This window comes from Furipterus horrens, unplaced genomic scaffold, assembly GCF_987537825.1.
Source record: "Furipterus horrens unplaced genomic scaffold, mFurHor1.1.pri manual_scaffold_4, whole genome shotgun sequence".
NCBI classification, from domain to species: Eukaryota; Metazoa; Chordata; class Mammalia; order Chiroptera; family Furipteridae; genus Furipterus; species Furipterus horrens.
In genome coordinates, this window is record NW_028327174.1 from 100,900,472 (window position 1) to 100,914,015 (window position 13,544).

The 13,544-nt window shown below is 49.6% G+C and overlaps 1 protein-coding gene across 1 annotated transcript in view; it reads left to right on the top strand.

The window, feature by feature from the left end:
- The window catches only part of LOC150012536 (protein arginine N-methyltransferase 8-like), a 185,237-nt gene extending 173,570 nt beyond the window's left edge, over positions 1–11,667 (top strand). The window contains exons 4-5 of the mRNA XM_090273857.1: positions 10,268–10,389; positions 11,151–11,667. Coding sequence (XP_090129983.1) covers positions 10,268–10,389; positions 11,151–11,234 — 206 coding nt within the window. The 3' untranslated portion in view covers positions 11,235–11,667. The remainder of the gene's footprint in view (positions 1–10,267; positions 10,390–11,150) is intronic.
- The last annotated feature ends 1,877 nt before the right edge of the window (positions 11,668–13,544 follow it).

Genomic DNA, 13,544 nt, shown 5'->3' on the forward strand with positions numbered 1-13,544 from the left:
TCTCCATTTTAAAGAAGAAGAAAGCAACTCTTTGAGAGGTTAAATCCTTGTGAAGGTTACACAGCAACTAAGTGGCAGAGCCAGATTGGAACTCCAAAGCCCAGACACACACAGGCACTGTCAGGTATTTGACCAACACCTGCACTAAACCTCAGTCTGTGCCATGGCCGACAGAGACAAAGCGGGAGCGTGGCTGCAGGCCTCGGGCTGCGCGGTTCATCCGGGGAGAGCATGCACAGCTGCTTCCTCGTACTAGAAGGGGTCTTCTGATGCATGTCCTGTTGCCCCCCCAAGCAGCTTCCTTCTCCAGATGTAGGTTTTGATTGGGAATTTGGCACCAGCCTCAGGGGATTTAATGGGATATGACTGGCATCGTATTCTCAGCCACAATTTCCCAAGTGCTCGGCCTCTGGGCGATGATGATTCTCTCTGCCTCTTCTCCCCGAGGAAGGTCTTTGTGTGCCTTAGAAAAGAGTGTGAGTCAAAGGAACAGCTTTCACTGACCGATCTTTTTTTTCTCCTCACACACCCCCTCTTCCAAACATACAGGGACATAGTTCCCTGAGGTAACATATATTTGATTAACGTTTTTAAAAGAAAACTTAATCCCAAAAGATATTAGAGAAAAGCATCTCTACTTCAATGCATTTCTAAGCATGTCCAAGTAAACAGACAAATGAGATTCAGCTGCCTGGTAACTAAAGCCTCTGCTCAGGCCCCTCTCTGCCTTGTGTGGAGAGGAAATTGTATTCCTGGTGCTGTCACATTGGCTCAGGGGACAAGCTGGGCTTGAGCCCTAGCGCCACCGTTTCCCTGATGTGTGGCACCGGGCCCAGTACTGCATGAGAGCCAGGTGCCAACTTCTGCCAGCCCTAGTTCTGTCTCCATGGAGTTTCCGGGTAGCTGAAGTGAAGAGTCTGGCCCTGGCTTGGTGGTCACTCAATGACAGCAATGATTACCATCATTGAAGGGTGGTCTTGGGCTACTAGTCTTGCATTCATTTACTCACCAATTCTGCACCCTAAATCTTTTTCCCTCTCCAAGTATCTTATGAGCTGCCCCAAGGGGCCAATGAGCACCACTGGGATGGTTTGTGCCCCACCTGGGGGGTATTTCTTATGGGATAGCTCCTTAGTGAGTGCATCATGGCCTGTGACAAAGGCGAAGATGCTCATGGACAGTCCCCGCATTTTGCAGGTGAGAAAATTGAGGTTCATTTGCACAGGGACTTGGCCAGTAGAGAGGGTGCTGATATTCAAGCTGTAGCCTCTTTCACTTTAAAAGCCCATGTTCCTCTCTGCTGCATTAAAGGTTCAGTGGTCGGGGACAGGAGAAGGGAGAGAGCTGTGCCTCTTGAGTAGAGGCACTGACATAGAAATGTGGATAAGAGACTTCATGGGAGACAGATCAGAGAGGGAAACAGGAAAGTAGGCACAGGCAACGTCAGGTCACTTGGATTCTAGCATTGGGCCTGTGGCATTATGGCTGTGTGACCTTAGAGAAGTTTCCCAGCCTCTCTGAGCTTCAGTTTTCCTAACCATAAAATGGGCCTGTACAAATGAGATAGTGTGAATGAACATTGGGCACATTGCAAAGCTCTCCACCCAGGGGAGCCATCGTTCTCCTATTTTGATGCAGGGGAACATGGGCTGACCCTCACTCTGTTGGGCATGCTGCACTTGTACTCAGGAGGGTCTGGGAGACTTCTGGGGGTCCTGATTCTGCATCACTGCTCCACCCTAGAAAGGATTAAGGGGAACATAGGGAGGGTGGTGGGTTGGGTCTGGGGAGTCACCCTTTGAGTAATAACATCCTGGAGAGTCTATGGTCAGTAGACCCCATGGGGAAGCAGTTGCCCAGCAAGACCCAGACCTGGTGTAGGTGTCTAAGTGTCTGGCCTTTTCTCCTCTCTGTGCAGAAGGTGGACATTTACACAGTCAAGACGGAAGAGCTGTCCTTCACTTCTGCCTTCTGTCTGAAAATCCAGCACAATGACTACATCCATGCCCTGGTCACCTATTTTAATATCAAATTTACCAAGTGCCACAAGAAAATGGGGTTTTTCACAGGTGAGCCTTTTGTTGGCATGCCAGACCCACCCTTCCCCCCATGCTGAGGCTTTGTGGAATGTGACCCAGGGCTGGCCCCAACTTCTGGGAAGGACCCAGGACCAGGGCATGAGCCAGGGGTCCTTACTTCTCATCTCTTAAGCCCTCTGCAGCTGTGGAGTGAGTGGAGTGGCTGCCCAAGGAGAAGGTAAATAAAATTGTGGCTGGCATGGCCAGAGCTGAGAGAGTATGTGAAGTGAGGAGAGGTGGGGGTCTGGGCCCCTTTTCCAATGCACATTTGTTCTTTTAGCATTTCTAGAACATATTTTGTGTGAGGGGGTAAGGAACGCAAGTGGAACGAGATGTCTCTCTCTGCGCTGCCATGCCTCGCCCCAGACCGAGCTGACTGCAAATGCTGTCTCTCTGTCTCCCACTTTCTTCCCTACATCCCACACCCTCCGTCCTCACTAAGTCCCTGACAGAGTTGCCCAGTGACCACCCACCCTCTCCCTCCCAGTCCTTCTCCAGAGGTGACTCGCTGCCTGGAGCAGATAAGCCCAAAGGTCTTAGCTGGGGGGTAAGTGGAGGTCCTGCGACCTGGCCCTAGCCCACTCCTCCCACCTCAGTTCTCGCCCTTCCTTGGCTTTGCCTCCCACCTGGTCCTGTTGCTGCCACTGCACACAGAGCACCTTGCAGCTCCCTGGACTCAGAGAGGCGTCTTAAGTCTGGGAATCGCCTCTGCACGTGCCAACCCCTGCGTATCCCAGTGTGTCTTGGGAGCAAGAGGGTCTTTTGGTCAGAAGCTCTCGTCATGTCCTTTCCCCCTGCATTAGTGTGTTAGGGCCGCCTCAACAGTGCCGCAGACTGGGGGGCTTAAACAACAGAAACGTATGTCACAGCTCTGGAGGCTGCAAGTCCAAGATCAAGCTGTCAGCAGGCCTGGGTTCTCCTGAGGCCTCTCTGCTTGGCTTGCAGGTGGCTGCCTTCTCCCTGTGTCCTCACACGGCCTTCCCTCTGTGTGCACATACCCCTGGTGTCTCTGAGTCCTAATCTCTTTCTAAAAAGACACTGGCCAGATCGGATTAGAGTCCAGTCTAAGGGCCTCATTTTAACTTAATCGCCTCTTTAAAAGCCCAGCTCCATAAAGAGTCCTATTCCGAGGTACTGGGGGTTAGGGCTTCAGCACATACGTTTGAGGGGACACAATTTAGCCTATAACATCTCCCCATCCCCACCTTCTCTCCAGGCCAACCCAGCACAGGCCTCACGTCTCAGGTTGGTATGACTCGGTCTCCTCCTTCCGTTTTGGGTCAAGCTCAGGTGTCCTTCTCTGGGTTCCCTGACACCCTGTGCTTAGGTCTGTCATGACGATGTTTACAGTGATGCATATACACAACAGCAAGGAAACAGAGGAAAACGTCCTCTCCCCATTCATCCCAGCTTCACAGCTCAGAGGCAAATATTGTTGAGGATTTCTTTCTTTTGTGTCCTTCCCAAATATTTCAATGGTGCACCTTTTTTTATTCTTTATGTGAAATAATTATAGACTCACAGGAATTTGCCAATGTAGTACATGGAGTTCTGTGAGCCCTGTGCCCAGCTCTCCCCATTGGTGGCATCTTACATAACGAGAATACAATATCAAAACTACAGCATTTATTTAATAACATAGATTGGCTCATAGCATACACGCTGCCTTGTGTTACCTTTTCTTTATTTTACAATATGTCTTGAAGTTACTTCCATAGCCTCACAGCGATATCTACCTTCCTTTTTGAAGAACTAACTACACAGGAACTCCGTGTAGGACCTCCGATCATTTGTTCATCTTTTCCACTCATTTCCACAACCCTGGTTTCCCCACGAATCAGAATCACATCTCGTTAATCTCTGCACTCCTGGCTTCTATTGCTGTGCTTGGCTCACAGCAGATCCTAAACAAATCTCTTTAATATGTGAATGAAGACCCAACTTCTGCCCTTGGGGGTGTATTCACATTCATCATTCATGTGGAGTCTCCCTGGGAACTTGGAGCATGGGGTAGGGGGTGAGTGTGTGTGTGGCAGGAATAGGTGGGTTCTACCAGAATTCAAGGGTGTGATTATTCGTTTCTGGAAGACATGGTGATGATGATCCTCTCTTACCTATTGACAGAAGGGGCAATGAACTTATGTAATCCCTCACAGAGGGTTCTTTTTCCAGAACCTGTGACTCCCAACCACAAATAGCATGGTTTTCTTATCTCGATCAGCCAGGCAGTGCTGCTGCTTCTTACCCTGGAGAAAACCAGAGCTGCCTAACCTGGGTCATTACAGCTGTTAGCTTCCTTAGAGGGGCAGCCTGCTAGCTCATCCTGGTGGGCAGGAATGGCCAGGAGGGAGCAGGGGGATTTTACCTGGACCCTGAAGGGTGGCAGAAACTCAGCCTCACAATTGTGAGGAATGGGGGCAGTGAGAGGGCCAAGGAGCCTGCCTGGGGACCAGGGCTGTGACTGGAGACCAGGGGTGGAGTGACAGGGGCTGGCTCTGTCTCTACCGCCTTCAGGATGATGCCTTCCGCAAGGCCTGCCCTGCTGTGGGTGATGAGAAGTCAGTGGGCAGGGGTACTCTGGAAAAAGTTCTGGCTTTTGAAAGCCTGGGTCCCAGCCCTGTAGCTCCCAGCTGGGGTCCTTGAAGGCAACCAGACAGCCTGGTGGACCCTGTCCAGAGATGGCTCTCTGGCTCTGGGGTGACAGGGACAATATACCTGATGCCCCTCCCCTACCAAGGAGGAGCCTTTGTTAAATTCAAGTTCAGAATCAAAGACATCAGCCCAGGCTGCCCGGGAGATGGTGAGAATTTGAAGTATTAAGTCTCCAACCACTGGCTCCTTCCCTTCCCGTTCTCTGGCCACACCCCACCAGAGTCCCACAGAGGGCCCTAGGAGAAAAATGATCATGAGTGGGTTTTACAAGCTCAAGGACTTTGGGTAAATCAAGGTCTGAGGCTGCTCCTTTGCTTTTTTTGTAGTTATGGCATTATGTCCCCTACCCTGTGTACAGGATCCCAGGAGTTTAGGTTCAGAGAGGACACTCGGAGTCCCTGTGGTCCTCTTTCCCGGGCCCTGGTGCAGAAGCTCTGGGCATGGGCCGTGGGCCAGCAGTGCCAGCAGCACCTGGGAACTTGTCAGAAATGCAAATTCTCAGGCCCCCTCCTAGGCCTACAGAGTCAGAAATTCTGGGGTGGGGCCCAGAAATCTGTGTCTTAACAAGTCCTCCAGGTGATTGTGATGCACGGTCAAGGTTGAGGAGCACTGCCCTTGTGCAAGCCAGCCTTGGCAAGATGCTTGAGAGTCTGACTGATGCGGACAGCCCCTGGAAAGGCAACACCTCCTGACTGCGGTGTGCCTCCTGGCCTCACCAAGGCTGTGTGCCTGCCGGCTGACATGGGTCCCTCCTGGTGCAGCATTTCCACATACAGAGCAACCAGGGGAAATCAAATTCTTCAGCTGCTTTCTCAGCCACCCTGAGATGTCAGCATGGGGGCTTGCTTTCAGCATAGAACACACGTCCTTACCAGTTAGCACGGGTTTGACAGTGGGCTTTTCGTAGACCCTCTGCACTCTGAGCACCAAGGAAAGACGATTTCCTTTTTGTTTTTAAGGACCCCAGATGCACAGAATTAGATAAATCTTAATTCTTGTTTCATGACCTACTATCATCATCAGGTCATAGACGGTTAACTTTTTGCTTGTTTATTTATTAATATAATGGACACCTGTGAACTCACCACCTAACCCAGTAACCAGAATAAAGTATTAATAAAGTATTATTAACTAGAATATAAATAGTAATTAGAAATAAGACTTTATTATTATTAAATAGTAATTACATTAGTTAAGAAACAACTTATTAGAATATAAATGTTAACCAGAAACACATTATCAATAAATATGATAATAATTAATAAATGTAAGTAAATTAATTCATGGTCACATAATAAATTCCTGTGAACTCACCGACTAACTCAATGACTTAAATGCTATCAATACCTTTCAAATACCCAGATGCTCTGCTCCTATCCCTGCCCTCCTCCCATATCACCTCTAGATGAACACTATCCTGAATTTTGTGTTCTTTATCCCTTTGCTATTTTAAAGAAGTTTTATCACATGTTTGTGTAGGCCTGAACAATGTTGGATTGTTGGGTCTCAGCTATTTTTGAACTTCTTGCAAAGTGAAGCTTGCCTATGTGGCCTCTCTTCATCAACCCCCAACCATGTTTCCATCTCAGCCCAGCAGCAGCTGGCTCTGGGGTCCCACACATCAAGTACTGAGCAGCTTGAAAATGATCCCTGTCAGAGTCCTGGCGTCTCCTCTCTGCAGCTCTAGGCAGGCACACAGAGTTCCCGGCTGTGCCAGCCAGCAGCCCCAGCTGCCATAATGCACATTTCTAGGCTTGCAGGGGGAGGAAATGCAACTGGATCCTGAGTGCTGCTGTGTGGTAGGTAGAAGGGCAGTAGGCTGAATAGAAACAGGCCTGGATTTGAGTCCCGGTTTTTCCAGGATCAGCAAGGGAGGGCGATTACTCTGTGGGCCATTGCACCTAGCTGGCCTGGCAGCCCTTTCTAGCTTTGCCGTCCTGTGACACTGAGTCGTTTTCTCAGGCGAAAGAAGCTTCTTGCTGCATAGTCTTGAATTCTTCAAAGAGCTTGTGAACCCCCTAGAGAATAGAATTAGAAATTTAGAGCTCGAGAGAATATTAGATTCCATTTAGCCATCGAGAAGTGGAACAGGAAGTAGGATTCACTTCCTTTCCAAAAGCACCAGGAAAGCTCTTGTGAGAGGCCCCTGCTGTTTGTTCCCATGGCCCATTGTGGTCACCAGTCACAGAGGGCTTCATTTAGGGGGTAAAATCTGAGGTGGGCAAGGCTGTATTGGTCGCTGTTCCCCAAATTTAGGACCTCTCTGGCACATGATAGGCATCTCGAATAGATGTCAGTTGACTGAATGTATGGGTGAATGAGCGAATAAATGCACATGCGCTTGGAAGGCTGCAAGCAGTACTGGCCACACTCCCTTCAAAATGCAAAACACAAGCTCTCCGTAACCCAGAACTCAGAGAGACTATGAGGGGATGGGCTTGAGGGAGGGAGAAAAGGGGCCCAGATATTGAGCATATGAAGGTATCTTCATAGTAGGGAGAGCTGAGGGCAGGGGAGGAGAAGACAAGACCTGTTCACTGACGAGAACTGTACGTGTCTCCACAGCCTTGCGGTGAGTGCTGATCCTCGTGCACAGCAACTCTCTGGGTGCTTCCCTAGGACGTTCTAGCACACTAGAGTCAGGCAGCACCCTTTGCAGGCTGGACCCCTAGTGTATGGATCATTAAAACGACATACCAACACTCCATAATGATGAAGTACCCACCTAATGCTTAGTAACACCCTACCATAGACCCACGATATTATAGGTAGGGTGACCATGTAATTAAGAACACCTTTGAGAGTGAAGGGGAGAGCTCTTAATAATTATGCCAGGAAAACGGAGGTGAGTTGGACCTGTCCTGGGCACAACAGAAGGTTTGGTCACCCTCAGTTTATCTTGTCCTCATTCTCATCCCATCTAATCCTCAGAGGCAGGTGTAGAAAATGAGCCCCAGGGTCATGGTGAAAATGCGTGACGTGGAAAGTGGAAAGTGGGCTTGTTTTTCCCTATTAAGCGCCCTTTCCACTGACACTCATCCAAGAGGTGTTATCAGATGCAAATGATTAGGTTTGTGCAGTGAACTCGGCCATGGCTATTTGTCTGCTTCACCTAGGGGAGATTTTTAAGTCTTGGCAAACTTGCTCCCTTCCTACCCCCAGAAATATTGAGTTCAAATGCTTATTGGAGTGAACACCTCTGAATTGTAATACGTTTTTTTCTGGACATCTTGCTGAATGGTCAGGGCTGAGAAGACTGGTTTAGATAATGAGTCCATAGCTAATGCACCCATCGTGGAAATGAGATGTTTGGGGACGTTCTTAACCTTTTGATGTTGATGTCGGAAGAGATCACTTTCTTTCAACCCAAGGCATTTTTTTTTTTCTTTGCTACTATCTGAGGAAGACTCCTAGGCTTGGTAGCTGGCAAATCTAAGCCAGTGATGTCTCTGGGATTTTCATAAGGTCTCTGATTAGGTGCCAGAAGGAAGATGCTTGAATCCTCTTGCCTGAAGGTCTTTAAGAACAGGAGAGACACCTGTCTGAGCTGCAGTATGTGGAAGTGGAGGTGAGACTGCTGCCAGTCATATTGTGCACTGCTCATACTGGAGACTGTCCTTTGACAATTTATTTAGATGTAATTGGCAGGGAAGGTGCTGGGAGCAGGTGGACTTTGTCTGTAGATAGTAGTGTGCCTTAGAGGCCAGGAATGCTGGGTCTGTTTGGGAATCCATGCTCCGAGAGGAGCAGATTTCAAGTTCATGATCTTTCTTCAATCCCTTCCAAATGTTCAGGCTGTTCATCCCATTCCGTGACCTTGAGTTTGCATTGATTTCCCATATGCACACATTGAAAGCTACTCAAGGCTGTTATCCAGACCACTGACATTTGATCAAGCCAGTTCACTGCAAAGGGCAAAGAAAGACAGACTTTTCACCACCATTAAAGTAGGACTTAAACAATCTTAGTCACCTGGGCTGCCTTGGTGCATGATAAATCCCAAGTGAGTGGACCTCAAAGAGCTCCTAAGACTGTGATACAGCTATAGCTCTTTCTGGTGAATTCAAAATCTGCCTTCTAGTAATTCCCACCAACTAGCCTTTGTTCTGCCTCCAAAGCCAATAAGGCCACATAAAAGCCTTTCCATGTGACAGCTGTTTGTAGTGTTTGAAAGGCACTTATTACTTTCTTCCCACCTCTTCTCATTTTTACCTCTGTCCCTAAGCAAACAGGAAGTCAGTATTAATGAGTCCCCTGTCCTGGTGGAGGAAGGTAAGAGCCTGAATGGGCAAGAGGAGCTTACTCTGAGATGGGTTCTTCTATAGTCCATAGGTTCTAAAGCCCCCAGTGCAACTGAACATCTATGGGTGCTTTGAAGCATCAGAGAATGTCTGTCTACTCTGATTTTACATCAGATAACTCATATTTATTCAGGACTTACATATGTACTAAGCGTGGTGTACTAAGATTTCGCAATGAACAAGCCTGGCACAGTCCCTGCCCTGCCCTCCCAGATATCTGAGTCTTGTGCAGGACACAAATGGGGTGGGGGTGGGGGTACTGTTTATGCTGCGTCATGACAGACACCCTGGTAACACAAGCTCAGGGTGCCCTTAATCCAGGTGGGTGGTCAGGCAAGTCTTCAACGAGGAAGTGACCTTGAAGGATGAGGAAGGGAGAGCCCAGTAAGTAGTGACTAGGGAGGGAAGAGTGTTCCAAAGACAGCTGCTGCTGCTGAGGAAGACAGCCCATTAGCTGGATCTCTCACTGAGTTGTAGAACTTGCAGTGTGCTGAGAGAGGATGGGTGGGATTCAAAGGCAAATACAGTGGGGGTGCAAGCATCAGAGTGGCTTTGGGTCATGCAGGAGGTGTGAGCTGTGGATCAGCATTGGGGCTATAGAATGAGGATCGCCTTTCATTTCTTGGATCCAGTTAGGAAGGCACAGCTGAAACCCCTGGCGGGCCTGGGCCCAGGGTACTAATTTTGGTTCTAGGGCAGAGAAGCAGGCAGCGAAAGCTGTTTGCAGGACTGGGCTGTCAGTAGAACTGGGGAAACTGGGTTAGCTGTGGAGTTTGCATAAATGATGCCATTTAAGGAGAGACAGGATGGCCTATTCTACAAATGTCTTTCCCACACTGTCTGAAAGCCTTCACTCTGTTGAAATAATGGGGAAACAAACAGCATTCTGAGATTCATTAGTGTTACAAAGTTTCGCTGGTCAGAGGGTATTCATCCCCCACCCATGGCATGAATTGGTAGTGTCATCTTGTTCTCCTTTGCTCCCCAGCTAAGACCTGCAGCCCTGAGGGATGAGGCTCTAATGGAAGGAGGGATCCCTGGGGCTCATGGGGGGAATTCCGGTGGCAGCTTGGAGTCTAGCAACAGGAGCCGGGCCCCTGGCCCAACAAGAGCGTTGTGTGGCGGCCAGAGTCCCAGAGCACACCCAGCGACTTGTAGGCAGGGTTCCAGCCTCAGCCCTTCTGGAGACGCCTTCTTTGACTCTTTCGTCCTGTCCCCCCATCATTCACTCCTCAGCCCCTGATGCCCCCTACACCCACTGGAAACAGACTGTTTTCTATTTGGAAGATTACCTCACCGTCCGGAGAGGGGAAGAGCTCTATGGGACCATCTCCATGAAGCCAAATGCCAAAAATGTGGTGAGTGCTAAGGCAGCCTCTGTGTGGGCAGGTGTCAGAGAGTAGAAGGGACCGCAGTGCTGGTGCCAGGAGCCACTCGCTGAGGTGCCTAGGTGCCTTGTGCACAATCAGGAAACTTTGCGAAGGAGGCAGTAAGAACCTGGGCTTGGGATGTGACTAGGCATGACTGATGGTCCCTGGTGTTGGCCCTTTAAGGCTCAGGAATTAGAGATTTTCTAGCCTGTACTTCCCCCCAGACCCAGACTCTCTTAGCCTCCAGCACAGCTTCTAGCTCTTGACAGACGTTGAGAACAAAGGCAGTTGCCTGGGTTTCACATCATTAAGGATGAGTTGAACCAGAACGTAAGAGTTTCTAGTGGCCCAAGGGAAATTGCGTTTGCAGGTCTTCAGCCGGCCTGGTGGGCTGGGGACAGTGAGATTCTTTCTTTCTGAGCATCCCTGGGTGTGAGCAAGTGTACTAAGAGTCTATAGAATGCCTTGAGGGTTATGCCACAGAAGATTCACCCACCCCACTCGGTATTCTTCCAGGATGAAATCAAAGGAAACAGTTTCTATTATGACAGGAAGAATTTAGGTTAGGAATCAAAAAACTTCCTGGGAAGATAATGAGGCACCAGAGTAGATTCCTGAGGGCTGTCTGTGGGAACTCCTTAGGTAGCAAACCTTAGAACACAGTAGCTACCCACCCATCGGCCTGCAGGGAGGGGAGGGTGCCGTCACCTCTGATCACACTAATATTGGAACCCTTTGCTCCTTTGCAGCGAGACCTCGATTTCACAGTCGACTTGGATTTCAAGGGACAGCTGTGTGAAACATCTGTATCTAATGACTACAAAATGCGTTAGCACACATGGGAAGCTGCAGAAAGTGAGCGAGAAAAAAATTCTCACCTCGATCTGCGGCACTGTGAAAAGGAATACTGTTTGCAAGACTACACACTCAGAAATCAGAGTTTTAAATTCTGCCTTGAAGATTGGGGAACTCGCCAGGGCTCCAGCAGGCCCTGACACTGGACAGGTAGCCTCCGGCTTCTCAGCTCTCCTCTGTGATCTCTTCACAAAGGCTTTTCTGTCGCTGGCCATGAGCAACCCCGAGTGCTGTGGCTGGGCCCAGGGACAGAACGTACCCACGCAACCCCATTGTGCTCCTGTACTGTCAATCTCCGGATCTTCCAAGTTTTGCATGCTGCAGGCATCTAGGGCGGACCGCTTCACTAGAACCTGGGGGCTAGTGTCTTTGATAGCATAAGCCAGATTCTGTCTGTGCAGTGGTGTGTGCGTGCGTGTGTGCATACAGCATATACAGTTATTTACCCACAACACTGTATAGGCATGCATATGCAACCACTGGGTACACCCACGTGTTCATTCAGGGCGTGTGCACAGAATACATATTACTCTCAGAGATTTTGTTGCTTTCGAATAGGACTTTGTTTTGTGATTAGCTCTCCCCTGCCCCGTCTCTTACCAGATGTAAGCAGCTATGAATCATTCTCTGTACTAGCTCTGGTCTCCTTTTGACTAGATCATGGCTCCGAACCTGAGCATAGTACCACGCACTCTGCGGGCGCTCAATAAATGCACATGACAGTGAAGCAATGGGACGGCTATGTTCCTGGTGCCCTGGAGTGGGAGGGCTGGGTGAGGAAGTCAAAGGCCATAATGGAACAGAAATCAAAGGAGAAGCATGTTGGTTGCTCCCTGCTCTAGAAAGGTAAGCTCTTTGGTAGGAATAGCCGTGAAGTTGGGACTGGCTGAAAGGTACCGCCTGTAGAATCTCAGGGGGTAGGAAGAAGGTCTCGGAGCTGAGGTGGAAGGACGTGAGCTAACAGAGAGTGATCTAGAAGGGAAAGCCACATGTAGCCTGAAGAGAAACCAAGGTTGGGAGCAGGAATCTGGGACGTGCAAGCTGCTGGGAGGACTGAGGGAAAGCAGGAGATGGTGGCTGAGCTTGCGGTCCTGAGTCACTGGGCAGAGACTGGGACAGGGGCTGAGGGAAAGGCCAGCAGGCCAATGGAGGGACACTTCTTGTCCAGGGTGCTGAGAGTTTGCAGCCCCACACAGGGTGTGAATGACCTCGTCCCTGTCTCTTGCCCCTGGGCCAATGTCTGGCCTGGCCCGTCACGCTCTGCATCAGCAGGAGCCCCCACATCTTGAACAGAGCCTTTCCAGTGAGCTCCGGTGAAGGACATTTGGTCCTGGACGTGACATGCAGTTTCCCACCACAGCTCCATCCCCAGCGTGGTTGGTACTTCTCCTGTCCTCCCAGGTTCTTCATGCCTGCCCCCTCTAGGAGTCTGGACATCAGTCCCATCATGGAGGGGGCAGAACCAGATGAGAGACTTCTGTGGCTGGGATTGGCTACATAGGGAAAAGATGGGAGCCTCACCAGTGGACAGGGACCCAGGCCTAGCAGCCTTGAATATTCAATTGCCAGGTAGTGTGCAGGCCTGCCTCTTTGGAGTGGGGGAGGAATGGGACCAGACACTTGGGTCATGGGGGTCTAGCCCAGCTGTGCCTTCAGTGCAGGGTGGACCTCGGGTAAGTCGTGCCACATTCTTTGGTGTCACCCTTATCACCATTGAAACAAGGGAGCTGGACCGAGTAGGTGGTTGTTCTCCATACTGTGTCCTGGGGGGCCCTAGGTCTTGGGAGGTCCCAGGGACACAGTGGGCAGAGCTCTGGGTTTCCCCTCCCCAGATTTATTTTTTAAAAAAATTTTTCTTTCTCTGTTTTTATTTTCGTTGGAAAAAGAATTCTGCTATGGAAAATAAAATAAAATAAAATAAAATAAAATAAAGAGATGAAAAGGAATCAAGACTAAAATCAAACGCCTTTGAAATGACTTATGTAGGTGACTTGAAACTCCGCCCAGCCCTAATACTCAAGGCCAGTACTGTCCTTGACCCTCTCTCTTCCCTTCCTTCCTGCCCACCAGATCTGTGCAGTTTCACCTAAAACTCTCTGCAGCCCGAAAGAGCCGTTGGGTCTCAGCTGGGCACCTACCACCTGCCTCAGAACCACATTTTCACTCGCCTGGACCTTTATGGTATCTCCTGCCCCGACTGGCGCTGAAGTGTTCTCTCTGGAACTGTCATCACTCTGAAAGGGAGCCAGGTCTGAATTTGGAAAGGGGCCGCTGTAGACGTTGTGCTT